This window comes from Hyaena hyaena, unplaced genomic scaffold (genome assembly GCF_003009895.1).
Source record: "Hyaena hyaena isolate Hyena2069 unplaced genomic scaffold, ASM300989v1 scaffold_30, whole genome shotgun sequence".
NCBI classification, from domain to species: Eukaryota; Metazoa; Chordata; class Mammalia; order Carnivora; family Hyaenidae; genus Hyaena; species Hyaena hyaena.
Genome location: NW_024080662.1, coordinates 5,552,076 through 5,578,652, shown reverse-complemented (window position 1 = coordinate 5,578,652; position 26,577 = coordinate 5,552,076). Strand labels below are relative to the sequence as shown.

The window sequence follows — 26,577 nt, the reverse complement described above, 5'->3', positions numbered from 1 at the left end:
GGCAGCTTGCAGGGTGGGCTCTGTTGCCAGGTCACCATGACCAGCAACCTCCCCGGCCATCCCTGGCACTTGTGGTGGGCACTGTCATGAGCAGGCCAGGCATCTGGGGAGGGATGTAGTGGGTGGGATGCTGGGAGAGCGGCCTGGGCTTAGCTCCTATCACCTTGAATATGGATTTTGAGTTTGTTCGGTCTTGCCTCAGACTCTTCTTCCTGGTGTTCTGCTCACTGTGCAGAGCTCTTAAGCACCGCGTTCTTGGGCCCACACCTTGCAGGTATGGGGTCATTATCGTGGGCAACCCAAAGGCCCTGTCTAAGCAGCCGCTCTGGAACCACTTGCTGAACTACTACAAGGAGCAGAAGGTTCTGGTGGAGGGGCCCCTGAACAACCTTCGGGAGAGCCTCATGCAGTTCAGCAAGCCCAGGAAGCTGGTCAACACCATCAACCCGGTGAGCACTGGCTGTAGGTGGCCAGAGATGGGTGTAGAAAGACAGTGTGGAGAACCTCCTTCTCCCCAGGCCAGCGTCCTGGCACGTGGCAATGGGCAATGGCAAGTGTGACCTGTGGCAGGTGTGAGCCAAGGGTGGACACGCGTGTGTGTGTGTGTGCGGGAGTGATCACGCTATTCTGTTGCCCCAGAGCTCCCCCGGCCTGGGTCTCGTCAGCATTCTAAGGGCTTTCTGGACATGGCCTTTAGGGATGCAGTCATGAGCGGAGCCTAGGAGTTGGACACAGGCCGTTAGGAAACCTTGTGAAGCCAGGGTGCTCTGGGGGACTTAGAAGCGGCAATGCTGCTTGATGTGAAGCCTGGAGACAAACACTCAGCACCAAAGGCCAGGTCTGTGGAGGAGGGTTGGGCAAGGCCCAGCAAGCCTCAGGGTTGGCCTAAGCATAGCCTGGAAGGTGGCCAGGCCGTCACATCTTTAGAAAGTTCTTCCTTGTGTCAAGGTGATAAATTCCTCACCTATCTAAACCCTTCACAGGGAGCCCGGTTCATGACAACAGCCATGTATGATGCTCGGGAGGCCATTATCCCAGGATCAGTCTATGACCGGAGCAGCCAGGGTGAGTCTGCTCTGTGGGGGGGACCATACTGCCCTCCTGATGTTGATCTTTCCCGTGCCTGCACCTTTTGGCCCAGTCGCTCCTGGGGTGACCTCCCAAACCTTAGTCCACAGAAACCTGCCCGATGAAGAGAGTTCCTTCTTGCTTTCCCTTGTTTGAAATCGAAAGAATTGGTCTTTGTCAGTTTCTAAATACAAAATGTTTTTTAAATACCATAGTTCTGCCTTGTAGAGGTCCGCAGGCAGATAGTGCAGCTATGCCTGTTTGCTCCTGTGCTGCAGGCCACGGCGCTTCCTACCCACCCTACCATTTGCTCACCTTCTCACTGGGAGGGGCACTCCTGCAGCCCCTCTAGGCACCCCCAGTCTCGGTTCTGGTTTCACTGCCTTCCCCAAGTTTCCGCTTGCACTCTCAGACCGCTCTCCTGTGTGGGATCTCTCTGTCCTAAGGTTGAGCTTTAACACTGGCTGCATGGAGTACCTCCTCTCCCCCCAGGTTCCTGCTTCTTGGGACCCTTCCCTGCACCAGTCTCTACAGAAGGTGACAGCCTCGCCCAGGTGCTTGGGGCCACATGCCCGCATTTTACATTGAGCCTTGTCCCCTCGTGTGCTCACTGGCCATCCTGTGGCCAGGTGTGCCCCAGCAGCTCGTTGTGTTTTAAGCGGGTGAGACCCCTTTCCTTGCTTGCCTGGTACTCTGGTTGCTGGGCTCAAGTGACAAATCTCATTGGCCCTGTAGTTGAGAGTTGAGTGAGTTGCCCTGTAGTTGAGGGTTATCCAGGCCCATCGTTCATCCTTGAGCTCACTGTGGGCCCATCTAAGGCTTTCAACCCTTGGGGTCAGACCAGAAGATCACACTCTCATGCCTCAACTCACTTTGGCTTCCCAGCCCCTAGGGCAGCTCTGTGCAGATTGGGACATCCCTAGCCTCGGGGGTACCTGGGGGCCTTTGGCTTTAGTAGGATCCACTAGTTTGTCAGCTCAGGTGTTTTCTTGTTTTTGGTGGTATTGGTGGAGATGGGGGTGCGTGTAATATGAATAAAAAAAGTGCCCTACAAAAGACTCCTTCCCCCTTCCCCCTACCCCTCTCCCCCCCCACCCAGTTGGAAATGCAATGTAGTTTCAATCTTTTGGATGCTTGTAGGCCATTGATTCTCCAACTCCCATAGGAGAAAGGATTGTTCCCAGGAGCCAGCCCCAGGGCGGCTGTTGAGAGTCAGGGTTGAGGTTGTGAGATTCTGTATCAGGTGGCCTTGTTATAGGGCTACACAAAGAAACGCTGTGGCAGTCAGAGCAGTGAGAGGACAAGATGGACATCCTGACCATTCTGACTGCCATTTGGGGGCCAGACAATAGACTCATTTGAAAAAAACTTTTTTTACTGTTATTTATTTATTTATTTATTTTTTTTTTATTTTTAAATTTTTTTTTAATGTTTTATTTTTATTTCTAGGAGGGGGAGAGAGAGAGAGAGACAGACAGCGTGAGCAGGGGAGGGTCAGAGAGAGAGGGAGTCCCAGACTGAAACAGGCTCCAGGCTCTGAGCTGGCAGTCAGCACAGAGCCCGACGCGGGGCTCGAACCCACGAACCGCGAGATCATGACCTAAGTGAAAGTCGGACGCTTAACCGACTAAGCCACCCAGGCGCCCCTTTTTACTGTTATTTATATTTGAGAGACAGAGTGTGAGTGGGGGGAGGGGCAGAGAGAGAGGGAGACACAGAATCTGAAGCAGGCTCCAGGCTCTGAGCTGTCAGCACAGAGCCCAACGCAGGGCTTGAACCCACGAACCATGAGATCATGACCTGAGCTGAAGTTGAAGTCAGACATCCAACCGACTGAGACCCCCCAGGTGCCCCACAATAGGCTCATTTGGATGTGTCAGGTGACGCCTGCTGTCTGCCCTGTGTCTTGCAGGCCGGCCCTCAAACATGTACTTCCAGACCCACGACCAGATCGGCATGATCAGTGCGGGCCCCAGCCACGTGGCTGCCATGAACATTCCCATCCCTTTCAACCTGGTCATGCCACCCATGCCACCACCAGGGTATTTTGGACAAGCCAATGGGCCAGCCGCAGGTGAGCGCCCGGCAGCAGCACGGAGGACAAACCACGTTGGTGTCGGAGTTTGTTCACATCTGGGCTTTGAACAGTTGGGCCGGTCTGTCAGATGCAGACCTCCTTCAAGGAACCCTGGACTGCTGTCTTTCAGGCCGGGGTACCCCAAAAGGCAAGACTGGTCGTGGGGGGCGCCAGAAGAACCGCTTTGGGCTCCCTGGACCCAGCCAGACGAATCTCCCCAACAGCCAAGCCAGCCAGGATGTGGCCTCCCAGCCCTTCTCCCAGGGCGCCCTGACACAGGGCTACATCTCCATGAGCCAGCCCTCCCAGATGAGCCAGCCCGGCCTCTCTCAGCCCGAGCTGTCCCAGGTGAGCCAGCAGCAGAGAAGTCAGGACAGTCCGGGGGGAGCCCTCCACACCCTGCCTCAGAGTGCAGACCTCACACACACACCCCCAGTGGCCTGAGCACGCCTCTCAGAAGGATGGCCCCCTACGTATCACACCCTTAGCAGGGGGGCTGTGGAGTCTGGAACATCATGTCCCCGATGTTGTCTTAAGCAGGTGGTCTGGGTTACCTGTGTTCTGTGATGAGGTAACCAGTTGCTATTTCGGCTTCAGAACCAGGTTTTCCCAGATCCTCTCTGGGCCTGGTGAGGGGCTGGACTTGGAGCAGGTTCTTGAGGCTGGAAAGATGTTAGCACATCCTCCACTCGGATGCTTATTTCCCCAACTTTGTTTTTCAGGACAGTTACCTTGGCGATGAGTTTAAGTCACAGATTGATGTGGCGCTGTCGCAAGACTCCACATACCAAGGGGAGCGGGCCTACCAGCACGGCGGAGTGACAGGGCTGTCCCAGTACTAGAAGGCAAGCTGATCCTTGCAGAAGGTCTTTACCAGTATCTGGACTTGATGGGAAATGTGGGAAATGTGTGGGAGGCTCTCAAGTCCTCAAGAGGCCAGCTTGTCCTTTGACCTGCCATTTTGGCTCCCTGTGCACCTGCTCATGGCAGTGGGGGGATGGGAGCTTCACGCACACCTCCCTGCGTCATAGTCCTCTCCTGAGAGAGTCCTAGAACTCAGCGAGGAAGGACAGGGTGTGGGAGTCCTGGCTCAGGTACACGGGGCACGTCTGCAGGAGCGCGTGCCTTGCAAGCCCTGTCGTATGGTTCCCCCGAGCGTGGTGTGACTGGCGCTGGGCGAGCACAGGCCTGGGCCCCTCTCCGTGCATGTGCTGGAGAAGTGGGGTGCTGCTGGTGCTGCTGGCAGAGAAGGCCCCTTAAGCTCTTGGCTTCGTTCTCTTTGGGTGGGGAGTCACTAGTCTGGGCACCCAGCTTCTGAGGTTCCATTTCACGGATGCGAAGTGGAGTGGGGGGAGGAGCCCCACACCTTCAGGCTCCCGGCTACACGGGCTCTGCCTTCTCTCATGGCCCCTTGCCTTCCTCACTCCCCACAGGTGGCGGCAGAAGAGCTAAGCTATGTGGCTTAGTCCATCAGCATCTTATTCTGGGTAATAAAAAATAAAAATAAATGGATACCTGTTTTCCACTGCTAAAACTGAAGCACCACTGTGAGCAACAGGAGAGGGAGAGGAGCACCCGAGGGAGAGAGGAGCCCGAGACAGAGCGAGCGCCCACTGCTGGCCCGCGGCGGCGAGGAGAAGGAGAAGGGAGAGCGGGAGGCGGGCGGCCACGGAGGACCGCCCGCCAGCGAGCCCTGCCAGCCCCGCTCGCCAAGGAGGCCCAGCGCTCGCCGCGTCCACACCTGGGTCTGCGACCAGGGCGGAGGGAGGAAGACCCTCATCTCAGAGTAGCCCTTTCCTCTGTTCTTTTCTTTCTGTTTCTCTTTTATTGAAAGGGGACTACGTTTTAGCAGGAAAAACTTCGCATTTCTGTGCCGAGCAGGCTCCTTGCCGGGGCGGCCGTGTCGGGAGAGCCCCGCGGAGGTGTGGGTTCTGTCCACGCCATCTCTGAAACTGCCCTGGCTACGCTGCCTGTGTTCTAAGAGGGTTTCATTTAAAGAAAACACGGTGTTTTGGGTTTTTCTGTTTGTTTTTTAAAGATTCTTTCAAAGGAGTACTGAAAAATATACTTTCCTGAGTTTGTCTCTCAAATCTTAGTGGTGGACCTGGAAGATGCAAGAAGCTTCCAGAAACGAAGTTTAAACAAGCCAACACATCTCAAGATTAGGATCAACACCTGTGACAGGATCGCGAAGAGGATTTTTGTTTTGAGTTTTAGCTTCCAGCGGCTTCTCCCTGCACGTCAGGGCGGTGAGAGAGCACCGTCTCGTCCCGGGCCAGGCAGCCCCAGTCTCCGCTGGACTCTGAGAAGCACAGCGCTTCCCACACGCGGCGGACTCTCGCCCCACCCACTCTGGGAGGGGCCCTGGGCAGGACTGGCTGTGAGGCCAGAGGGTGGGGAGGTGGCTATTCTCTGGCCAGTGGCTTCTTCCCTAGGGTCCTTCCTGAGGATTTGATGGAAGACGGCAGCCAAGAGGACCCATCCCCAGGGAGGCACCCACAGTCCCTGTGGCTGGTTAGACACGCCGAGTGCCCCACTGACCTTGTTCTCTACCCCACTCTCGAAGTTGGGAGCCCCTCTACCTGTGGGCACAGGTGTGATGGGGTGGGGTGATTTCTGCTTTTTTGGGGGAAAAGGAGTATGTTTCAGAAATAGGTTGGTTCTGTGCCGAAGGGGCTTGGACCACTTTGTCACATCAGCTAGTTGAGGGGGCTTCTGGCTGGCTGGGTCTGGGCCACAAGTCAAGAAGTTACCATAGCTGGGAGAGCCACCCCCAGCTCCTTGCGCACCACGGTGGGGTAGTACTGTCTCCCTGGCAACCACCTATTTGGGGACCATCCCCTACCTACCCCAGGCCCTGGTGACCCTGACTCCCCCCCCCCCAAGCTTCCCCGTCCCTGTGAGGCTAACACTGGCCCTGAACTCAAAGCCTCCGAATTCCAGCTTGTACTTGGGAGACGGGGACACACAGGCCACCTTCCTTCTGGCAAGGCCTCTTATTTATTACCATTGCTGTAGGGCTTTCAGTTTCCCCCTTCTTTTGATAGGCCATGTAGAGGCATAGAGTTTGGATAGGTTTCCGCTATGACCCCTTGTGCGACACACCCTGTGGGCAACACCTGCGCCCACCCACCCGCCCTGTTCTATTCCTTGGAATGCCTTGCCTCTGCTTTGTGCTGTTTGCTTTGTTCTCCACCTTCATAGCAACAGTTATTCTGAGTTTTCCAAATCGAGGAGCATCTGTACCAAGGCACTGTAACTTTTGATTTCTGGTCAATTTGTTTTAAGCTCTATTGTCACCAATAAATTCTTAATTAACAGCTCTTGTGTTCACACTGGGGCGGATAAACTGCAGGGAGATGGCAGAGCGCCTGGTCTGGGGACCTGGCTGGTTGGGAGCCTTGAAGTCACCTGGGTGGCAAAGCTGAGCGTGGCCTGATGTGCACAGCAGGGACCAGAGGGTGACCTCCGTGCAGTGGGCAACTCCTGGCTCTTGGGCGCGTTAGATGTCGGGCTGCCTAGAGATGGGGTTCTAGGTACCCAGCTCGAGGAGAGCTGGACAGGTGGCATCACTGTGGGACACTGCCCCACGCCCTGGCAGTGGGTGGTGACGGATGTGGCTGCTTCTTTTCCCACCCCCAGGTGACCAGACTGGAGACAGGGAAGCGGACCACGCAGTGTTTATTGTTGGGCCCCTGTCTGGCTCTGTCAGCGACAGCCACACTCATCCACCACCATATCCTCTTAGTGCCGCAGTACCACATTGTCGCTGTTGTCAAAGAAGAGCACAGAGATGGGCGACAGGCGTGCAGGCACGCAGCAGGGCAGGCCGGTGGCACCGGGGGCGGCCGCGTGCATGAGCGCCCGCAGCACGGCGTGGTTGAGTGGGGGCGCCCCCCCGGGTCCAGACAGCGCTGCGGGCAGCGAGCACTGGCCCTGGCAGTAGTTGGCCAGGAAGCCGCGCGGCGCAATGACCCATCGGTGCCAGCCCACCTCGCGGAAGCTCACGTAGAGCCGCCTCGTGCGACATGCGCCTCCAGGGTCGCCGCCCAGTGCGGGTTCGGCTTCGCGCCGCGGCCGGGCCAGTGGGTGGCACAGGCGCGGGTCAAGCGTCACCAGCAGCAGCGAGGCCTCGGCCAGGTGCGCGCAGGCGGCCGGGGTCCGGGGGCGCAGCGCCAGCGCCAGGCGGAGGCTGCCAGGCGCCGAGGAGTTGCGGGCCCAGGCGGCGCCCAGCAGCTCGGCGCGCACCGGCACTGTCAGGGTGGGCACTGCCTGGCGGAGCAGCACCGGCCCGGCCACCGCGTCATCGCCCTCGGCCGCCTGAGTTATGCTCAGCTCCCAGCCGGCAGGCTCCTCCGCTGCCGCAAAGCGCATCTCCAGACGGGCCCGGGTCGGCCGCTCGGCAGGTTCCACGGCTGACAAATCGAAGACGACGGTCCACTCAGGGCACTGCCCCGAAGCCCAGGCGGGCTCCGGGGGCCGGGTGGGCGCACCTGGGGGGGCAGGGAGGGGGCTCAGCTTGCGCTGGGCCCCAGCACCCTGCCCGGCCCGCCCTCGTGGGAGTCTCTGCGGGTGGGGGAAAGGTGAGCGACAGGGGAAGAGGGGCGCCATACTGTGCGCCTTCTAAAGGCGTCAAATGGTGTGAAGCGGCGCGGGGGGTGATGGAGTGGGGGAAGGGCATCGTTCGCAAGTAAGAGGCCCTGCCCAGCGCAGGCCGGCCTGCCCGCCAGCCACAGGCGGGGGAAGAGATGAACGGAGGCCTGGGGCCCGTGGGGAAGCGATGCTGGAGAGGTGGTATCTCCAGGAAAGGCATCAAATGGTGTGAAGCAGCGGGGGTGGGGGGAAAGTGGGGGCAGGGCTTCAGCTGCAAGCTGGGGGCCTTGCCGGGTGCAAGGAAGCCTGGCCTTGGGACAACTCCAACCGTCCCCACAGGTGTCCACGGGGAAGAACGGATGGAGTGCGGAGGTCCAGGTTGCTCGTGGGCTGGACGGGATGAGTGGGGACACTCGGAGGTGCTCTGGCCTCCCCCACGCGGCGCTGGAGGCTCGTGGCAGGGCGCTCAGAGGAAATCAGTCTCAGCCTCCCGGACACACGCCTCCAACGCAGGCCCCACTTACCGCGGTCTGAGATGTGGCGCACGATGTTTCCGGCGACCCCCAGTTCCTCCATGTGGCACGGTCTCAGGGTGGTCCCCTGGGGCGTCCGCCGCGGGCCCACCCTGGCCTCCTGGGGGTCCCGGTGGCGGAAGAGGCGCCACATGACGGGGGGTACTGGCCGGGGCGTGGGTGCGCCCCGGTGCGCGTCAGGCAGCCCGAGAGCCTGGAGCAGGGAGGCGGCGGGCCCCGGGGGCGCTGGGGCGCGGGCTGGGGGCGGCGACGGCAGCAGCAGGGTCAGGAGGAGGAAAAGGACACGGCGGCCAGGACGGCGGCAGGGCGATGGCATCTTCCTCGCTGGCAGCTGCCGGACGAGTGCTCAGGGGCCGCCGGACACCCCCGACCTGCAGCCTGGGGGCGGGGCCGAGGTCTCCGGAGGGGCCAGGACAGAGGTCTGGGGCTGGGCGGGGTCAGGGTCCTGGGGTACGTGGCCGCGGTTCTGAAGCCCGACTAGGGTAGACCCCGGGGGCGGGGTCTCGGGGGTGCCGGGGAGGGGTCCAGGGGGAGGTGACCGGCAATGGCCAGGGCCTCAGTGGGGTGGAGCTGGACGGAGCCAGAGTCCCGGGGCAGGGGCGTGGTCGGTCCCTGGGAGGGGCGTGGTCGGACGGGGCTGGGTCCTAAGGGGTGTGAAGGTGGTAAAGGAGTTCAGAAGCGCTTGTCTCTCACCAGGCCATTCCTCAGCGGCTTCCTGGAGGCCAGAACAGGGCCGCGGTTAGTCCGGGGCCCCATGCCCTGCATACTGCCCTGTCCCGACTGCCTTGCCCTCCACTTCCCTTTTTCCTGCCCGGCGGGGGCGCACCTGGGTCCTTCCTCCCTTCTCAAAGGGCCATAAGACTTTGCCTTTCACTAGTGGGTATAGCGCCCCTGCCCCCTCCACCCCCCCCCCCCCCATTAAACCCTCCTCTCTCCTCTCTCCTGAGCTATTCATGGCGCTGGAAAGTAAAAGCCCTCGCCTGACTTCCCCCCACCACTCGGCTCTGGATAAGCCCTTGCACTTTATATCTCTCCCCTTCCAGGGAGGCAAAACTGGCCAGAGCTCCCTGCCACTCCACCCAGCGAGGGCTCCTCCCTGGCTCTGGTGGCCCTGACTGGCTCACAGCCCAACAAGGGAAGTCTTCACAACCCCTGTGAGTCTCCATCCACGGCCCTCTGTCTACATCTGCCACAGTCCCTACTTTACTTCCATGTTCTTAGAACAAGTTATGCAGTATCTTAAAACTCTCGTTAATATGCTAAGTGTCCAGATTAAGAGTCCAGAGAAAGGCCCCTGATTTCTAAATAACATATAGTTTGCATATTTCGAACGGTCTACAGAGATGTCTTCTGCACTTCAATTTTCCAAAAACGCGACACTGAAATCACTCCCGTGTGCACCACCGCTCTCTGTAAATTCCATCTCCCCCGCCTGTATTAGTGGCAGGTCTCTGGGGTTCCCACTGGGAGGGGACCTGCGTGCTGGGGGCCTGCCCATGACCACCTTACCAGATTCAACAAGGGTTTCTGCCCCTGCTCCCTGGTGCCTCTGTCAGTGCCTGCTGGTGCTGAAACAGCATCTTACTGCGGCTTAATGGTCATGGTCCTGGCTATGCCTGTTCCCACTTAGGGCAGCCCTTCGTGCCTCTGCACATGGTCTGTCCGTCTCTGCAGACGTGCATTCCACCTTCTAGGTTCCGTACAGATGTATTAAGTTCCCCGAGCTGGTAATATATTCTCACAATCTAGACATCAGAAAGAATGGAAAACTCACAGTGTGCCCGAGCCGCTCCTGGGACTCGGCCCTGGGGTCTTGCTTCGGTGTGCTATTTCACACAAATCTTGCTGGTGTCTCACACAGATGCTAGCATACAGGGGCATTACACTACCATCCCCTGCATCTCCCTGCTTTGCAGAGCAATCTAGCTCAGAGACCCTTTCGTGAAAGGATCCACTTCACTGGAGATGGATGACCTCAGCCACTTCAGTCCATTCTTCCCTTGGGCCAGACACACTGGACTCCCTTCCTGGGAGCATGCATGCCATCCTCTACCCCCTTTCCCGTGGCTTGCACTCTCTCTCTCGCTCGCTCGCTCGCTCTCTGCCACCAGCAGGAGCCATTGATCCATGAAGTTATAGATGAGCCCTATGCGGGCCTCCCGTCGGCCTTTGCTCTTCTGGCTTTGCCTGTTGGCTCCCTCAACAGAGCAGAGGTGGGGCTCCCAGCTTCTGGACTGTTCTCATAGTTCAATTGCTAGACGACACAATCTCCCTTTTGGGTCTGGTTTCATTTCACAGCTTCTACTTCAGTCTCGGTATCTGATCCGTGGGGGGTTTGCCCCTCAGGCTGATTCAAGATCCCACGAAGGTTTGCTCTCTTCTCCAGATGGTTACCAAGTGTTCTGACAGCTCTTGCCTCCCAGTGATCTTTAGGCCTGGAGTCTATTCTATTTATGGACTCAGCTCTGTTCTGCCCTGTTTTAGTTTCCATATATTAAGTTTAATTCCTTCAAGGATCGGTACCCTGCCATGTGACTTTTTACAAGAACTTTCCCGATGATGCTGGTCTATTTTTCTGTACTAGCTTCCAAGCACCCCTTCCCCCATCAAAACCAGTGTCAGTATTTGGGGGGGGGGGCGTGTGGCTTCTCTATGATGTCGGATTTATGCTTTTCAGTCTCACTGTACCACCATGAGGAAAAAAGAATCAGAACAAGGGCGGAAGCTGGAGGGAGATGAGTGAGGGCAAGCAGCGTCTCGGGTGGATTCTAGATGTTTCCTCAGAGGTAAGAAGGAGTAGTAGTGAGGGAACTCCCTAGGGCTTGCCAAGGTTTTCACCGAGTTTCCATCAACTGCAATGGAAAAAAAATGTTCCGGAGACATGTTCGGGGTGGGGATGGGGGCTGGTTCCGGATATTTTCAAAGATACTAGGAATGTCAAGCAGACCTGGAGACAGAGATCGGTGCACAGAGGAACACTGTGAGCTGGGAGAGAAACTTGTAAGTTGAGGTGAATTGAATGAAAGGGGCCTGGGAGGGGAAGGCTGGCAGGGAAATGGTGGGTACCGTGGGGTGGGTGGGCAGACGGGGCGTGGGGTGAGGGCCCTTGATGGCTGCTGACCCCGGCAGAGCCTGAGGCAATGATGGAGGCTTCAGACGGAGGGGCTGGGTTGTGACCAGGGCACGGGGCTGGGGGACTGACGGTGATGTAAGTGCCAGATGACCAGGGGCTCTGGGAGGGAGAAGGGGTGAGAAGAGAGAGAAGCAGCAGGAATGAGGCCGAGCACAGTGAGGAAGGGGCGGCGCTACCTCACTGGCACGTTTTGTTTTTGCAGTTCCTGAATTAAAAGTGGTTTCTGTTGTCATTTCCTTGCTGTTCTCAAACCTCCCTGAATTTTCATCTATGCGGCCTGCACGATGCTGGTTCTGAGTGCTGGAGATTTCCCCCGTGGCGGAGTTTGCTCAGTGGTGAGCAAGGTCCTGTGCTTAAAATGAGCATCTGTTCACCCAGTTTCTGGGCTGCTTGACTGTGAGCCCCGACTACCTCCCTTAATCCCCTCATGCAGAGATTCTGGGTTGCACATTGTGGAACGTTGCAGATCAAGAACTCCACCTGAATTTCTTGTCCCATCCTTTTACTTGCAGCTTTCACATACCCTGGACTTGAAGTCTTTTAACCAGTATAGAGGTAGATATTTAAAAAAAAAAAAAAATGTTGCAACTATTACAATTATTTCATGTATGCTTTTTTGGGTGCATAATATTTGGGATTCTACCCTCTTATTTTGCATTACCTATCCTGCTTTTTCTAACCTTCCTCTTTTGCATTTATTTTGTGGTACCTGTTTTTTTTTCTGGGTTCCCCTCTATGCCCCAACAGCATTAACAGAAGTACTTACTATAGACTAACAGTAACCCCCACCCTCCTGTCAAGTGTAGAGGCCCCAACCCCATTTTGATATTTACTACGTCAGGTCTTTCTTTAAATTTTAAATCTCAAATTAGGCATTTAAAAGTTTTCACCCAGGTATGTGTCATTTCATCTGCTGATCTACCTCTTGGAATAGCATTCCTGTTTTCTGAAGAATACCCATGGAGATCTGTGGATGGTACATTTTCATAGGTTTCATTCTTGTAGGCATCCTGTCTCTGGAGTAATTGTTTTTATTTAAAGATTTTATTTATTTATTTATTTACTTTTAAATTTTTTTAAATGTTTTATTTATTTCTAAGAGAGAGAGAGAGACAGCGTGAGCAGGGGAGGGTCAGAGAAAGAGGGAGTCACAGACTGAAACAAGCTCCAGGCTCTGAGCTGGCAGTCAGCACAGAGCCCGACGCGGGGCTCGAACCCACGAACCGCGAGATCATGACCCAAGCGAAAGTCGGATGCTTAACCGACTAAGCCACCCAGGCGCCCCATATTTTATTTATTTTTTAAGGTAAACTCTGTATTCAATGTGGGACTCGAACTCACAACCCTGAGATCAAGAGTCTCGTGCCCGGCTGGCTGAGCCAGCCAGGTGTTCTTGCGCAAACGCTGTCAAAACTGTGTATGAAGGGGGGCGCCTGGGGGCTCAATTAAGAGTTAAGCGCCCAACTCTTGATGTCAGTTCATGTCATCACCTCACGGTTCGTGGGATCGAGCCCCATGTTGGGCTCTGCGCTGACAGGGAGGAGCCTGCTTGGGATGCTCCCTCTCCCCCTGCCGCTCCCCCACTCATGGGCATGCGTGCTCACTCTCTCTTTCAAAAAAAAAAAAATTGTGCAGGAAATTCCCAGTTGCTAATTACTTCTTTTCTAGCACCTGACATGCTAATTTCCTCCGCGGCCATCCAGCGTCCCTTGCCGCTGTTAGTGTCACAGTTCATTGGCCACCTTTTCTGTGGCTGTTTTATATTTTTCACGGTGATGTGCGTGGGGCATGGGTGTCTTTTTATTCTTTCTCTTTATGATTCACGTCTTTACATCCGGAAAATGCTCCATGTTGCATCTTCTCATACGGTCTCTGTTCTCCTATGAGAACTCAGCTAGACCAGGTGATTCTCAGAATTCTAGCTGTCATATTTTCCAACTGTTTTTGCTGTCTTCTGGGCCATTTCTTTGCAGCTTTCAAGCGACTGATCCTCTCTTCAGCTGTATCTAATTGCATGAGTCTTAACATCCACAGAGGTTGAGCAGTGGTCCCCAAAAAGGTATGAGGTCCACATCCTAATCTCTGGCACCTGTGGATGTGACTTTATTTGGAAAAGAAGGTCTCTGCAAATGGAAGTGAAGGGATCTGGGATGACCTCATCCTGGCTTTAGGGTGGGCCCTAAATCTCAGGACAAGTGTCCTTATAAGACAGAAGAGCCAGAGAGGACAAGGTCATGTGAAGATAGAATATGGAGACTGGGCTGATACAGAGAAACACCTGGAGCCCCCAGAAGCTGGAAGAGACAAGGAAGGATCCTCTGCTGGACACTTCAGAGGGAGCACGGCCCTGCTGAGTCTTAGACTTCTGGTCTCCAGAACTGCGAGGGATAAATTTCTGTTGTTTTAAAGCTCCCCCACTACGTGCGGTACTTCGATACGACAGCCCTGGCAATGTCATAGGACATCCAGTGTCATTTTTGACGGTCTTTCATGCCTTTTGTGTTTTTTTAAATAAGACTTTTATTTTAGGACAATCGTAGAACTGGCGGAGGTGTCGCGGAGACAGTACAGGGAGCTCTGGCGGAGCCCTCCCCCAGCCTCCCTGAATGTTACCATCTTACACGTCCACGGCGTATTTGTCACAGCTGGGAAACCAAGGCTGGGGCAGTGCTGTGAACTTAGTGTAGACCTTATTTGGATTTTGCCAGTTTTTCCAGAGGTGTCCTTTTCCTGGTCCATGATCCCATACATTCAGTCACCATGTCTTCTTAGTCTCCTCCGATCTGGGACAGTTCCTCAGCCTCCCTGTTTTCCATGAGCTGAGCTGATGGTTTGGAGGTGTCCTGACCACTTTTCTATAGCACGTTCCACATGCTCCTTGCTTTTCATCCCATCTCGTTTGATACCCAACTGCACTAACTCTAGCCAACCTCGGGGAATTTCGTTCTGCTGGCGATGCCTGTGGGTCGATCGCATGCCCTGCCACCTCTATGCGGGGTCTGTACTTTCGTCCTACTGGAAATGCTGGCCAGATGCCAGCTCCCCAACCTGCATTCTGGCTGGGCGTTCTCGGGGCAGACAGACGAGGGAGCAGCACTGAACGGGGCTGGGTGGTCCGGCCTGCTCTTTGCCTTGGGCTCTGCATTACGAGGGCATCTCCACCAGGGGTTCATTACTTTCCAGCAGGAAGAACCTTCAGATTTTTAGTTTTGGCCAAGCAGATGCTCCCCTCGCCCATCCCCGGAGTTCTCTTTAGCCGTTGCTTTTTCTGGAAGCCTCTGAGGGTCTGGCAGACCTTTCAGTGAGACCTCACTGATGTCTTCATGGAATTCCCAACTCATGTTCTCTGGACATTGGACGGTCTGACATCCCCCAAACTAGACTCCTAATCCCCCCTCTGCCAGTACGCACAGCCCTGCCCCACCTTCCGTCTCGGTAAATGGTGGCTGGAGCCAGAAATCTTGGATTGTCTTTGTTTCTTTTTATTTGTTTCACCTAAAACAGCAACAGTCGGGATGTGACCACACTCCTCCTCCTGGCTATGGCCCCTGTGCCCACGTGGCCCGATGACAGTGATGGCCCCGTGGTGATCCGTCACCTTGGCCAGCATGCCCACACGGGCCAGCTGGGGAGACCGCACCTGCCGCCCAGCCTCTCCTGTCCGCTCCCTCCCTGCCCTGGGGGCCGGCATTTTAGCCTCCGCACCGCCCCCCCCTTGTGGTCTCATACCTGAGGGTGCAAAGTGCCTTTATCTATGTGAGCGGCCCTCTGACCCAGCTCTCCGCGCTGGTCGGGCTCCCGTCCCCTGCCCCCTTCCCACGTGTTCCAAGGAGACTTTTTTAAGCCTCAGCCTCTCTCATCCTCCTCACTGCCCGTTGGACCTACCTCATCGGGCCTGAGCGCACCGCTTCCCTGAAACCGCCTTTCCCAGGCTGTCCCCTGATGGCTCCAGAAGCCAAACCACAGGGGCCACTGGCCCGGTGCCTTGTGAGTCGTCAGGGGCCTCCCCCCGCGCTGCCGCTGCGGCGCTGCTCGTGTTGTCTCTGGGGCGCTGTACACCCCAGGCCCACGCCTGCCTCCATGCACTCCCGGGGCCCCTCCAGGCTGGCGGCTTTGAGTACCATCTGGCTCACAACACGGGCTGGTGGGTCCTGGGGGTCCTACCTCCATGACGCTTGATGAGGCCCCCTTTCTCCCCCTCCCCTCGGACGCCCACGTGGGCTAGACTGGGTCTGAGCCCCCAGTCGTACCGCCTGCTGGGCTGACCACTGGGCTGCCCTGCTGGACCTCAAGGCCGGGAAGAGTCAACGAGGACAGAGCAGGGGCTCTCTGGGCCCCCACGGCACCCCTCACCCCCACTCCTGCTGCCACCTGCTGAGGGTGGACTCTGGCTGGGCCACTGGACGAGCGCCTCGGCTTGGCCTCACCCTCCTACCACCCAGATCCTGATTCCTGCCCGTCACCCGTCTGCCCCACCCCCACACCTCTCTACCCACTTCCTGTCTGTCCTTCCAGCACCTGGCTCTGCGGCTACATCTTCCATGCCTTTATTACAGTCTCTTTTGGATGCAGGCTCCGGGGGACAGCGTCCGTGGCCGGGCGACATCATCCGCTGCCTTGTCTCCGGAGCCAGCCCAGAGAGTGTGTGGCCGGACAGACGGACAGACGTGGCTAAAGGAATGACCCGGGGCGGCGGCCCCTCCGCACTCACTCAGCTTTGCTGGGCTTGGGGCCCTGGGCCTCTGGCGCGTCGTATTCCCGAACGTCCTTCAGTTCGCGTACCTGGCCGGTCAGCACCTTGGCAGCGAAGGCCACGATGTACTGTGGGAGGGGAGGCACCGGTGAGGAAAAGCCGCCGGCCTGACCCCGCCGCCCTCCGAGGGGCCGTGCGCTCCAGCCACCAGCCCCCCCCCCCCCTGCCCTGGGTGCACCCAGGGGGCGCCTGTGCCCGGACCGCCGCGTGGGGACGGGGACCGGGACAGGACCGCGGCTGAGGGAGAGCGGGCGGGCCGGGGGCCGGGGGCTCCGACTCACCAGGAACCAGTAGAGGTTCATGAGGGTGAGCAACAGAAGGAGCGCATTGAAGAAGAAGTAGAAGGGGATGTCGGGCACCGCGCGCAGGCTGCAGTGGCACGTGGCGTACAGGACCTTGAGCGGGAACCAGTAGAGGCGGAACCAGAACCTGCGCAGGAGGGGTGGGTGGGGGAAGCCGTCGGGAGAGGGGGCAGGGGGAGGGCTGTCCCACCTGGACTCACCCATCTGTCCCTGCACATCCCTGCCCACCCCCCACCCCCCCACCTCCTCGCCCTCCCCTCCAGGTCTCCTCGCCACCCCTGCCCATCTGGTCTCCTTCCTGCCCAGCTCTGATTCTGCCCTGCTTCCGTCCCCCTCAGGCTCTCCTGTCCTGGGTGCCCTGCCTGCCCCACCAACCTCACCTCCTGGCGTGGCCTCACCCCTTCCCACAAAAGCCCCACCTCCTCCCCTGCCTGGCCCCGCCCCTTATCGCCGGGCCCACCTCCTCCCCTGCCTGGCCCCGCCCCTTACCACAGCTCCCGCCTCCTTCCCCGCCCCCCTCACCAGCTGAGGCAGAAGCTGAGGCAGCCCAGGTCGGAGGCCAGCGCGTGGAGCCTGTGGTGGGCGCCTCCGCGAGACTTGAAGTAGACATTGAGCTTGGTAAATTCCAGCTGCACGTCGCTGACGTCATGCAGGAAGAGCACGAGGATGCCCACATTGTGGTACCTGGGGAGGGAAGCGGGATGGGAGAGGTCGCTGCAGCAAGGCGGCACCCCAGGCTTCCCGTGGGCCCCTTCAGAGCTGGCCCCCCTGGCCTCCGTGACCTGCCCCTTCCTGCCGCTGGCCAGGTCAGTGGCAGCACCCAAGCTGGACCTGCCCCCACTGGCACCCTCCCTGGAAGTTCTTTGCACCCTCCCCAGCTCTGGGACCCCTGACCCTCCGTGACCTGGACCATTTTGTAACCAGATCCCCCACAAGTTTGTCCCTCACCTTGCACATCACTGCCACGCTAACACTCCTAGGTCTGTTTAACCTGAACATTGCTGCAAGCTGTAGACTTGCCCAGGAAAGCCCAAGTCCCCACTAGGCTCTAAAGCCTGAAGGCGGTCCCTCTATCCCTCCCCAGCATTCCAACTTATAGCTGCTTGGGCCTGGGCCTGAATTCAGCCTGGCGTGGCTGGGCTCTCTCACTCTGCCTTCTTGACAGCTCGTGTGCCACGGGCCCTTTGCACATGCTGTCCCCATCACCTAACATGTTCCTCCCCAGTATTCGCGGAGCCTTCCTTCACCTCCTTTCAGTCTTGGCCCACCTGTCGCCCAGACACCCATCCGCACCTCACCACCCCGGCGGCCCTGATCTCCGGACTTGATTTTTCTTCACAGGTATTGCTTTCAAACAAACTCTTAATTCTTTTCTCATTTGTTTGTTTGGGTTGTATCATCTGATTCTACTCTAGAGCAGTGCTAGCTAATAGAATTTCCTAGAATGGTGGAAATGTGCTAAATCTGCTTTGTCTAATATGAGAGCCATCAGCCACATGTGACCATTGAGCAGCGGAAATGTGGCTGCTGTGGCTGAAGAAGAGAATATACAACTTTGTTTCAGTGTAGTTAAACTTGCAACAGGCCCCTGCGGCCGTGTAGCTAGATCGCCTAGTCCAGTAGGAACAGAGCTTGAACCGTCTGTTATTTGAGATTCTCTATCAGCCACATTAAAAAAAGAAAAAACCACCACAGACCAGTAAAGAAAAGATCTGGATTTCACACATACGCACGTCGAGGTGCCGACTGGCTACATGTGAAGCGCTCCGGGGCCGCAGGTGCTGGCCGCGGTGGGCTCTAGAATGCCAGAGCTGGCCTGCCCTGTTCCCAGCTGCACCTGCGCGTGGCAGCCGGTCCAGTAAACACTTGCTCTGTGACCCGGCCGAGGCCGCCATGGGGTTGGAGGGGGACGGATGGGGAGTTGAACAGAGTGGGGGGGCTCTCTGCACCTGACAGACCCCCGTCCCTCTGGAATCTCTCTCCGGACCCCACCCCCACAGGCGCTCCCCGCAGCCCGCTTCCCCTGGACGCATTAGCCTGTGCCCATGGCAGCTCCTCTCTGCGCTCATGCTCTGCCCCCTGCCTCCTGCTGCCCCTGGACTCACCGGAAGGCATAGGAGGAGACTATGAGGACCAGGGTGACCACATGGTGGACGAGCATGACCACTGAGTCCTTGCGCCAGGCGTCCATGTACAGCGTGGCATAGATGGAATGGCCGTAAAAACTTCCCTGCAGCAGGTAGGCGGCTGCGATGTCCCGTGGGACCGGCATGCCCGACGTCCAGTCTAGGGACAGCAGGACTGTGTTGGCAGGGACCCCCAAGGCCCCCAGGACCATGAAAGCTGAGATGCATCTTCCACAAGCCCGGGCCTGTCCCCCATTCCTGCAGGTGTTCTGCTAGCTGGTTTTTTGTCTTCATTCGCCACCCGTTATTTTTTTTTTTTTTAATTAAAAAAAAAATTTATTTTTAAGGTTTTATTTTTTTCTGAGAGAGAGAGAGAGAGAGAGACAGCGTGAGCAGGGGAGGGTCAGAGAGAGAGGGAGACACAGAATCTGAAACAGGCTCCAGGCTCTGAGCTGTCAGCACAGAGCCCAACGTGGGGCTCGAACCCACGAACCGTGAGATCATGACCTGAGCTAAAGTCAGACACTTAACCGACTGAGCCACCCAAGCGCCCCGCCACCCGTTATTTTTTATGAACAGCTGTTAGTTTTTGGAACAGCTCTCGATTTATAGAAGAAGGTGCTCCTACCCCTGAAATCTGTCCCTTGCAGGATTTCCAACTCTGGCCTGGCCCCCTTCCTGTCTTCTTCCCTAAATCATCAGGCTCTCCCGAGCCAGCCCCGATGCCCTGTCCCGGGCTCTCCAATCCCAGCCAGTCCCCAGCTCGATGGAGGCTGCCACCCACCTCACCAGGCTATGGGCGGAGCAGCTGAGGCAGAAGTCAGACCAGCCAGCGCCACGGGGTAGGCACTGCCCCACCATGTGGGCTGTGGCTCCCCTTCACCGACTCCTGCAGCCACCCCACTCCTCCTGGCACTTGTGCTCCATATTCAGGCTTCAGGCCCCCGGTGACAGCGACCCCAGCTCTCCTGTCACCTCTGCTTCCTCACCGAGAGGGCTCTGCCTGTGCTGACCTGGACTTCTCTGGACCGTGCCTTGTTCTCTGGCCACCCTCCCCAAAATGGCCTCCCTGGGCCCCATCCAGGGCCTCCTGGCCCCCAGCCTCAGAGACCTGGAACCAGACCCACACGTTCCCCGGAAGCCCGGCTGTCCCCTAAAAATCCCCAGTGCCCTCGCCTCAGTTCTTCATCTGTGCCTTGACCTCTTCCACACCCAGGATCTACCTGGACCCTCACCCAGGGGCCCCTTCCGTCCACACCTCTGCTCACTTCCGCTGCCCTCGCCACCCTGACCCTGGTCCAGATGCTGCTGCCTCCCACCCAGCTCCGCCCCAGCCCCTCCTGACCTTCTAGAGCCTGTTCCCAACTGTCCACTCCCCGCTGTGGCCTCAATGGCTGTGATCCAGCAAGTCCACTCCTGGTAGGTGCTCAAGGGAACCAAAACCAGGCCCCCTTGTACACACACAGCACCGTTCACAGTCCCCAAAAGGTGGAAGCAACCCACGTGTCCATCAGCTAGTGAGCGGGCGAGCAAAACATGGTCAGGCCACACGATGGAACAGTACTCAGCCATAGGAAGGAGCGATGCACTGGCACACACGGCAGCGTGGATGAACCTCAAAACCAAGAGGCTGAGTGACAGAAGCCAGACACAAATGGGCACACAGTGCATAATCCCACATGTGTGAAACGTCCAGAACGGGAGAGTCCATAGACAGAAAGCAGATTAGGGGATGTCAGGGGGAGGAGGTGATGCTCATGGGGACAGGTCTCCTTTTGGGGTGATGGAAAAATGGTCTGGAACCAGACAGAGGTGATGGTGGCACAAGACTGTGAGTGCACTAAATGCCTCTGAACTGTTCGTTTTAAAATGGTGAATTTGGGGGCATCTGGGTGGTTCAGTTGGTTAGGAGTCCGCTTCGGCTCAGGTCATGATCCCATGGCTTGTGAGTTCGAGCCCCGTGTCGGGCTCTGTGCTGACAGCTGAGAGCTTGGAGCCTGCTTGAGATTCTGTGTCCCTCTCTCTCTCTGCCCCTCCCCTGCTCACACTCTGTCTCTCTCTAAGAATTAATTTAAAAAATAAAATGGTGAATTTGTAAATGTTATTTATTTTTTTAATGTTTATTTATTTTTGAGAGTGAGAGAGAGAACACGCATGCACACGCAAGCAGGGGAGAGGTAGGGAGAGGGGGGCAGAGGATCCGAAGCAGGCTCAGTACTGACAAGCACAGTGCTGTCACGACACCCACGAACTGTGAGATCATGACCTGCGCTGAAGTCAGAAGCTTACCTAACTGAGCCACCCAGGTGTCCCCAAATGGTGGATTTTTTAAAACTATGATAAAACACATGCAGCATAAGCGTTGCCAGCTGAGGCATTTTTAAGTTCGGGAGTATTAGTACGTTCACACTGCTGTGTGTGAGCTCCTTTCATGTGGTAAAACTGAACCCGTGTCCCCACTAAACACCCGCTCCCCATCCCCTCCCCCAGCCCTGGCGCCCACGGGTCCGCTTCTGGTCTCTGAATCTGGCCACTCCAGGGACCCCGTATAAGCAGACTCATGCATTACTTGTGACTGGTGAATTGTGGTTGATTTTATGTCATGTATATTTTACCTAATAACAAAAAATTGCAGCCACCATCCCACTGCTTTGCCAGGTCCAGGGCCTCCCCAAAGCTTGACAGCAAAACCCACACTTGCGGCAGGGCCCTCCCTCCAAGCTCTGTCCTCACCACGTGGGAATGCTGCAGGCGGTGGAGGGTCCCTCCCCCCCCCCCCCCCCCCCCCACAGCCACCGGGTGCTTCTGTCCCTCTTTAGGAGGAAGGGAGGTCAGGGTGTCTGGGTGGCTCAGTCAGTTAAGCATCTGACTCTTGATTTCAGNCCCCCCCCCCCAGGACACACACAGCCACCGGGTGCTTCTGTCCCTCTTTAGGAGGAAGGGAGGTCAGGGTGTCTGGGTGGCTCAGTCAGTTAAGCATCTGACTCTTGATTTCAGGTCAGGTCATGATCTCAAGGTTCATGAGATCGAGCCCCACACCGGGCTTTGTGCTTGACAGCATGGAGCCTGCTTGGGATTCTCTCTCCTTCTCTCTCTCTCTGCCCCTAACCCCTGCTCATGCTCTCCTTCTCTGTCTCTCAAAATAAATAAACATTTAAAAAAAGAAGAAGAAGGAAGGTGGAGGCACCCATCACACTGGCAGGACTTTTACCCCGGGCGAGCGTCCCCCTCCGGCCTCCAGCCCCCGATCTGAGGCAGGGCAGGGAGAGGGGGGCACACATACGACTCATCATCCAGACTCTGTCTGCACCTCTGCGCCCTCGGGGGCCGGGCTCCGTTCACGGACCGCCAGCCTGCCCTCCACACTCACATCCACTGGCTGCTCTGGGCCCTCTGTGTCACCCCCACCACATCGCCCGTTTTGGCCCCTGGGACCAGCGCCTGGGTGTCCCAAACCCAGCTCCTGCTCTCCCTGAATCGCCCCCACCCCCCACATCCAGCCCCCGGAATCCTCCCCCGCCCTCCTTTCCCGCCCCAGCCTCTAGCTTGGCAAAGTCCTACCAGTTCCGCGTTCAAAACGTTTCTCGAGCCAGCCAGTTCTCTCTCACTCTGGGCAGAGCCCCTGTGAGAGAATGAGCTCCTGCCCTCATTCCCCTGATCATTTGAGCCTGTCAACAACCCCCTCTGCTCCCTAGGAAACACCCCGTCTTAGGGGGCTCCTTGCTGCCTCTGATCTGCCGGGAGTGTGCCCCTCCCACGGTGGCCGGTGCATTTCTGATCTGCTCTAGGCACCTCCAGGTCCCCATTCAAAAGTCCTTTCTCCGAAAAACAAAACAAAACAAAACAAAAAGTCCTTTCTGGTGGGGCCGTCTTCGGCACTGTAGAAATCCTCCCTCCCCTCTTCCCCCTCAAGTTTTCTTATCCGGCTGTTCACAGATTTCGCATTTCACTCGCAATTTCATTGAGCTCTCGTGCTCACAGCCATGTCAGCACAGTGCCTGGTCCACAGCAGGCGCCCACTAAATGCACATGCAAATAAGCAGTTAACCTGCAAGCAGGTGATCACAGCGTAACTTATAAGAAAAAGCCAGAGGCAACTCCATGCCTGAAACAGACAGTTCCACTGTGGCTCATTAACATAACGGAAAACTAGATGACAGCTAAACCCTGCCATCCAGGGATTTATGAGAATGGCCATGCGGGTGACAGGGCCCCACCAAGACAGGCAGGTGCCCAGCAAACTCAGTGCTTGTCACCAGGACACCGAAACACAGCAGCTCTGTGCCCAGCCCTCTGATGGAAGCCGGGGCTTGGTGCCTCCAGGAGCCTTCTGAAACTGTTTATGTCACATGGCAGGACACATGCCCATGTGTGTCCCTGGCACACAGCCTGGGTGGTCAGCACAGGAACAGAGAGACCCTGACACCCCCATCACAGATCAGGTTTTCTGTAACAGCCTGCCTACTGGCAATAAAGGACACTGCAGTCACCTTCCTGCCTATTCCACCAAGCTCAGGCCTTGACAACCCTCGTATCTAATCCAATCAATGGATGCAGCCATTTCTCACTGTCTTTATCTCTTTGGCAAGCAGGTCAAAGCCACATTAAGTCCCTCACCTCCCCACTGGGTCACTTTCTTCCTTTTCCAAGACTCTCCTGCCTCCACATTGCAGCCAGAAGCTTTTTATGATTCACACACCCATCTCATTTAGGATGAAACTCAGACTCCTCCTATGCTCCTCTCGTCCTCATGCACCAAGAACATGCATGCCCCAGGACCTTTGCACATGCTATTCCAGGCATCTGGAATGCCCACCTGGGCCCACGCAAGGGGTCACCTCATTCATGGCACCTCCCTGAGCCCTAATAGGACCAGTTTCGAAAGACATTTTCCTGTCTCCAAAGCCCTTTGATCACCCTTATCTTGAGGCTACCTTGGGCCTTGTTTGGGGGCAGACATCTAGCACAAGACAAGATGAGTGTCCGGCTCCCCTATGTACCCTTCCCCATGTGCCGAGCAGAACCCTCCCCCACCCTGCTCTGTCTGGCAAGGCCCCTACCGTAGAACACAGAGGGTGGGTCGTGAAAGAAGGGGTAGTCGGTGCCGAAGAGCAGGTAGGCGCTGTAGCTCCAGGCGCCCAGGTAGAAGAGAAACTTCCAGGCACTCTCAGGCATCTTGGCGGCATCTCTAGGCTGGAGGCGACACCGCTTGGCCAGGGGCTACAGGTGAGAAGGTGGGTGGCCATCAGCGCTGGGGGCCCAGGGCCAGGAAGCCCAGGCTCAGGGGTTCTCCAGGCTGCGCGGGGTTGGGGAGGGCTGGGCCCGGTACCCACAGCCGCCTGGAGCGTAACCAGAGCCCACGTGCGCCAGCCAAGGGCTAAACTTAGTGCTCAGCTGTCCAGTGCAGGGTGGGGAGGGGGGTGAGGAAAGACCTAAGAGAAAGCCCTGATGGCAAGGAGGGGGACATGTGAGTGTAAGGTAAGGGAGACCAGTGGGGTCAACCCAGGGGAGTTGGGGGTCACAGAGGACGCTGGGGATAGAACAGGGAGGAGGCGGATAAAGAGAAGATACGGAGTGGGCTGTGGGGATAAACCTGTGGAGAGAGCCTGGAGGTGAGTATAGGGGGCTCTGGGAGAACAGAGAGCCCCTACGGGAGGTATCTCGGGGCCAGAATTTGGGGGCAGACTAGAGAGAAACAGGGGCTGGGGAAGATGGGGTGGGTAGGTGGGGGGAGAGCATGAGAATGTGGGGGGACAAAGGAGGGGAGAATGGGGCAGAGGGAGAACGGGGAGGGCAGGGAAAGGATGTTCAGTGAGATGGTAGACATGAGCTGAGCCACAGGGACCACAAGGCAACACCAGGGAGGACTCGAAGGAACAGGGATCACGCAATGGTGAGGCACGGAGGAATGGGGGGTGGGGACAGCTCCCTGGGAGTCCAGGAGCCTGGGCCTCAAGCTCCCTGTGGGCGGGGCTCCAGAGCTGCTGGGTCAAGCCCACCCCCTTCCCTCCAGGAGAGGCTTGAGGGGGCCAGAGCACCAACAGTTGCCATGGAGACAGCCAGAGCCAGTTCCAGTAACCCCTGGCAACCAGGCGGCTGCCAAGAAGATGAGCTTTGGAGGAAAGGGCAGCCCCTCCACCCATTTCTTGGGAAAGGCGAGCCTGGAATCGCTCTCGTCCCACCCGGGCTGACCCAAGCTCCGGGGATTCCAGAAGGGAGGGTGTACACGATCTTGCCACCAGGCCCCTCTGCCAGCCTCCTCCTCAGGGAGGGAGCCCGCTCCACACTGGTTGTCCCAGAGCAACCACATCCCCCGCCTGGGCTCTGACCCTCAACCTCCTGGATCTCCCGCTTCCCAGCTGGAAACTGGGAAAGTAGGGGGAGCAACAAAGCCAGATACGGACCAAGGCCGACCTGTGGAGGGACACTTGTGCCTGCTTCCCCCTCCCTGGAGCAGGGGGTCTGCTTCCAGACTCTTTCCCATGTGGGGGATACGGGGATGGTGGTGGGGACAGTGGCAGCCAAACAACACCCTATCCTTGACTTAACAAGAGCCAGTCTCTTCCCAGCCAGCAGAGAAAGGCCCCTTTGTTGGCGCCGAGCACTCTGTCCCTGCACCCCCTGCCACCTCCAGCCAGATTGGGGCGGGGTGACCCCAGTCAGTCCACGGCGGAGTCGCAGCCAAGCTAGGGGCCTAAACGCCTTCCTACCAGCTCTCCTAGCAGCGACCCCTCCCTAAGGATGGGAGGGAGGCCAGGCGCCAATGTCACCCACAGGGTCACTCTCCAACTGGGGCGGTAGCCTTCACAGACTCGGTAGAAACTGGGCAATTCCCCCCCTTGGAGGCAGCCCAGTCCAGCCCTGGAGACCCAGGCCGCGCCACCGGCCAAGACTGCGACCACCAGCGTGGTCCGGGAGCCCAGGCCTTTGCCTCCCCAGGTCGGAGGGTGGCGCTGACTCCAGACATGCGCGAGGCAGCGACCGGGAAGCTCTGGCCTCTTCCCGGTAGCAGCGGACAAGCCGGCTCCGCCGCCGCCCCGGCTCCGCCGCCGCAAGGACCTCGGGCCCCGCTCGCTCAGGTTCCCAGCGCTCCCCGCATGTCCCCAAGACGCAAGGCGCAGGCGGCTTGTGAGCACCAAGCCCACCCCGCCCGCGTCCTCCGTTCCTCCATCCCCGGTTCGGTCCTGCCTAAAACGGCGTGCGGCGGCCACTGCCCGGGGACCCCTTGCCGCGCACTGAAGGGTCTAACTCGGCCCTGGTTCCCCCACATCTCGAACACCCCATCCGTGTGGGGGCCCCCACGTCCCGGGGTTCCTCCAGCTCGGCCACACCCCCGCATCCACCCCACCCCCACCTCTCTCAGCCCTGAAGGGGACAGCTCCTCCAGCCGGAGGGCCCCCCACGTTCCAGTGACCCGGCCCGTAGAGGCAGAAAGGGGCACGCGAGGGCCCGGGGTCCGTGTCCCGGGTCCCCTATCACAGCCCGCCCCCCACCCCGCGGCCCCACGTCCCTTCCCTCGGTGTCACTGACCCGAAAGAGGCGCGCGGTGGCCGCCGAGCGCAGCGCCGTCCAGCCGAGCGCGCCGAGCGCCAGCAGCAGCAGCTCAGGCGGCGCCAGGTGCGCGTGCTCGGCCAGGCCGCGGCGCGCCAGCCCCCAGCCGCAGTCCGCGCAGCCCCGCGCCGCCGCCAGCGCGCTGCCCCAGCCGCGCTGCACCAGCTGCGCGTAGCTCGGCATGGGCTCGGGCCCCGCCGTCCCCGCCGTCCCCGCCGTCGCCATACCGCCCGCTCGCTGGCCGCCGCTGCCGCTTGCGCCCGCCCGCGTTGGCCGCCGGAGCCGCGCGCCCGCGTCACGCGCCGCAGCTGGGCCGGGGGCGCGCCGGCCTGAGCGCCGGGGACTGGGGGGGCGGGGCCGGCACAAGCTCCGCCCCGATGGGGGCGCGGGCGGCGAGGGCTTGGTCTTCCTTGCGGCGTCAGAGACCCTGAGGGCGCAAGG

The 26,577-nt window shown here is 58.2% G+C and overlaps 3 protein-coding genes across 4 annotated transcripts in view; 1 reads left to right on the top strand and 2 right to left on the bottom strand.

Moving 5' to 3' along the window:
- The window catches only part of UPF1 (UPF1 RNA helicase and ATPase), a 38,461-nt gene extending 31,996 nt beyond the window's left edge, over positions 1-6,465 (top strand). Inside the window, exons 19-24 of one of the 2 annotated variants that reach the window (XM_039228079.1) lie at positions 275-449; positions 984-1,065; positions 2,981-3,142; positions 3,276-3,493; positions 3,868-3,990; positions 4,579-6,465. In XM_039228079.1, the coding sequence (XP_039084010.1) occupies positions 275-449; positions 984-1,065; positions 2,981-3,142; positions 3,276-3,493; positions 3,868-3,987 (757 nt within the window). In that variant the 3' untranslated portion in view covers positions 3,988-3,990; positions 4,579-6,465. Of the gene's footprint in view, positions 1-274; positions 450-983; positions 1,066-2,980; positions 3,143-3,275; positions 3,494-3,867; positions 3,991-4,578 lie in introns of those variants that run through there. The other variant, XM_039228080.1, reaches the window with a different exon arrangement.
- Positions 6,466-6,809: 344 nt separating this feature from the next.
- Positions 6,810-8,601, bottom strand: GDF1 (growth differentiation factor 1). The gene is made up of 2 exons (XM_039228297.1): positions 8,263-8,601; positions 6,810-7,638 (listed from the first exon to the last, which is right to left on the bottom strand). Exons 1-2 carry the CDS (start codon positions 8,585-8,587, stop codon positions 6,890-6,892), a joined length of 1,074 nt encoding a protein of 357 aa, XP_039084228.1. The 5' UTR covers positions 8,588-8,601; the 3' UTR covers positions 6,810-6,889.
- A 296-nt stretch (positions 8,602-8,897) lies between these two features.
- On the bottom strand, positions 8,898-26,361 carry CERS1 (ceramide synthase 1). Its single transcript, XM_039228298.1, has 7 exons — positions 26,116-26,361; positions 23,646-23,805; positions 18,565-18,745; positions 16,982-17,143; positions 16,439-16,586; positions 16,116-16,225; positions 8,898-8,986 (listed from the first exon to the last, which is right to left on the bottom strand). Exons 1-7 carry the CDS (start codon positions 26,359-26,361, stop codon positions 8,944-8,946), a joined length of 1,050 nt encoding a protein of 349 aa, XP_039084229.1. The 3' UTR covers positions 8,898-8,943.
- Between the last annotated feature and the right edge of the window lie 216 nt (positions 26,362-26,577).

Coding starts and splice junctions, on each gene's coding strand:
- GDF1 (XM_039228297.1), bottom strand. CDS start 8,587: ATGCCATCGCCCTGCCGCCGTCCTGGCCGCCGTGTCCTTTTCCTCCTC. Junction 7,639..8,262: donor GCGCCACATCTCAGACCGCG/GTAAGTGGGGCC, acceptor CTGCCCCCCCAG/GTGCGCCCACCCGGCCCCCG.
- CERS1 (XM_039228298.1), bottom strand. CDS start 26,361: ATGGCGACGGCGGGGACGGCGGGGACGGCGGGGCCCGAGCCCATGCCG. Junction 23,806..26,115: donor CCACCGCGCGCCTCTTTCGG/GTCAGTGACACC, acceptor TCTCACCTGTAG/CCCCTGGCCAAGCGGTGTCG. Junction 18,746..23,645: donor CCCACCCTCTGTGTTCTACG/GTAGGGGCCTTG, acceptor TGCTGTCCCTAG/ACTGGACGTCGGGCATGCCG.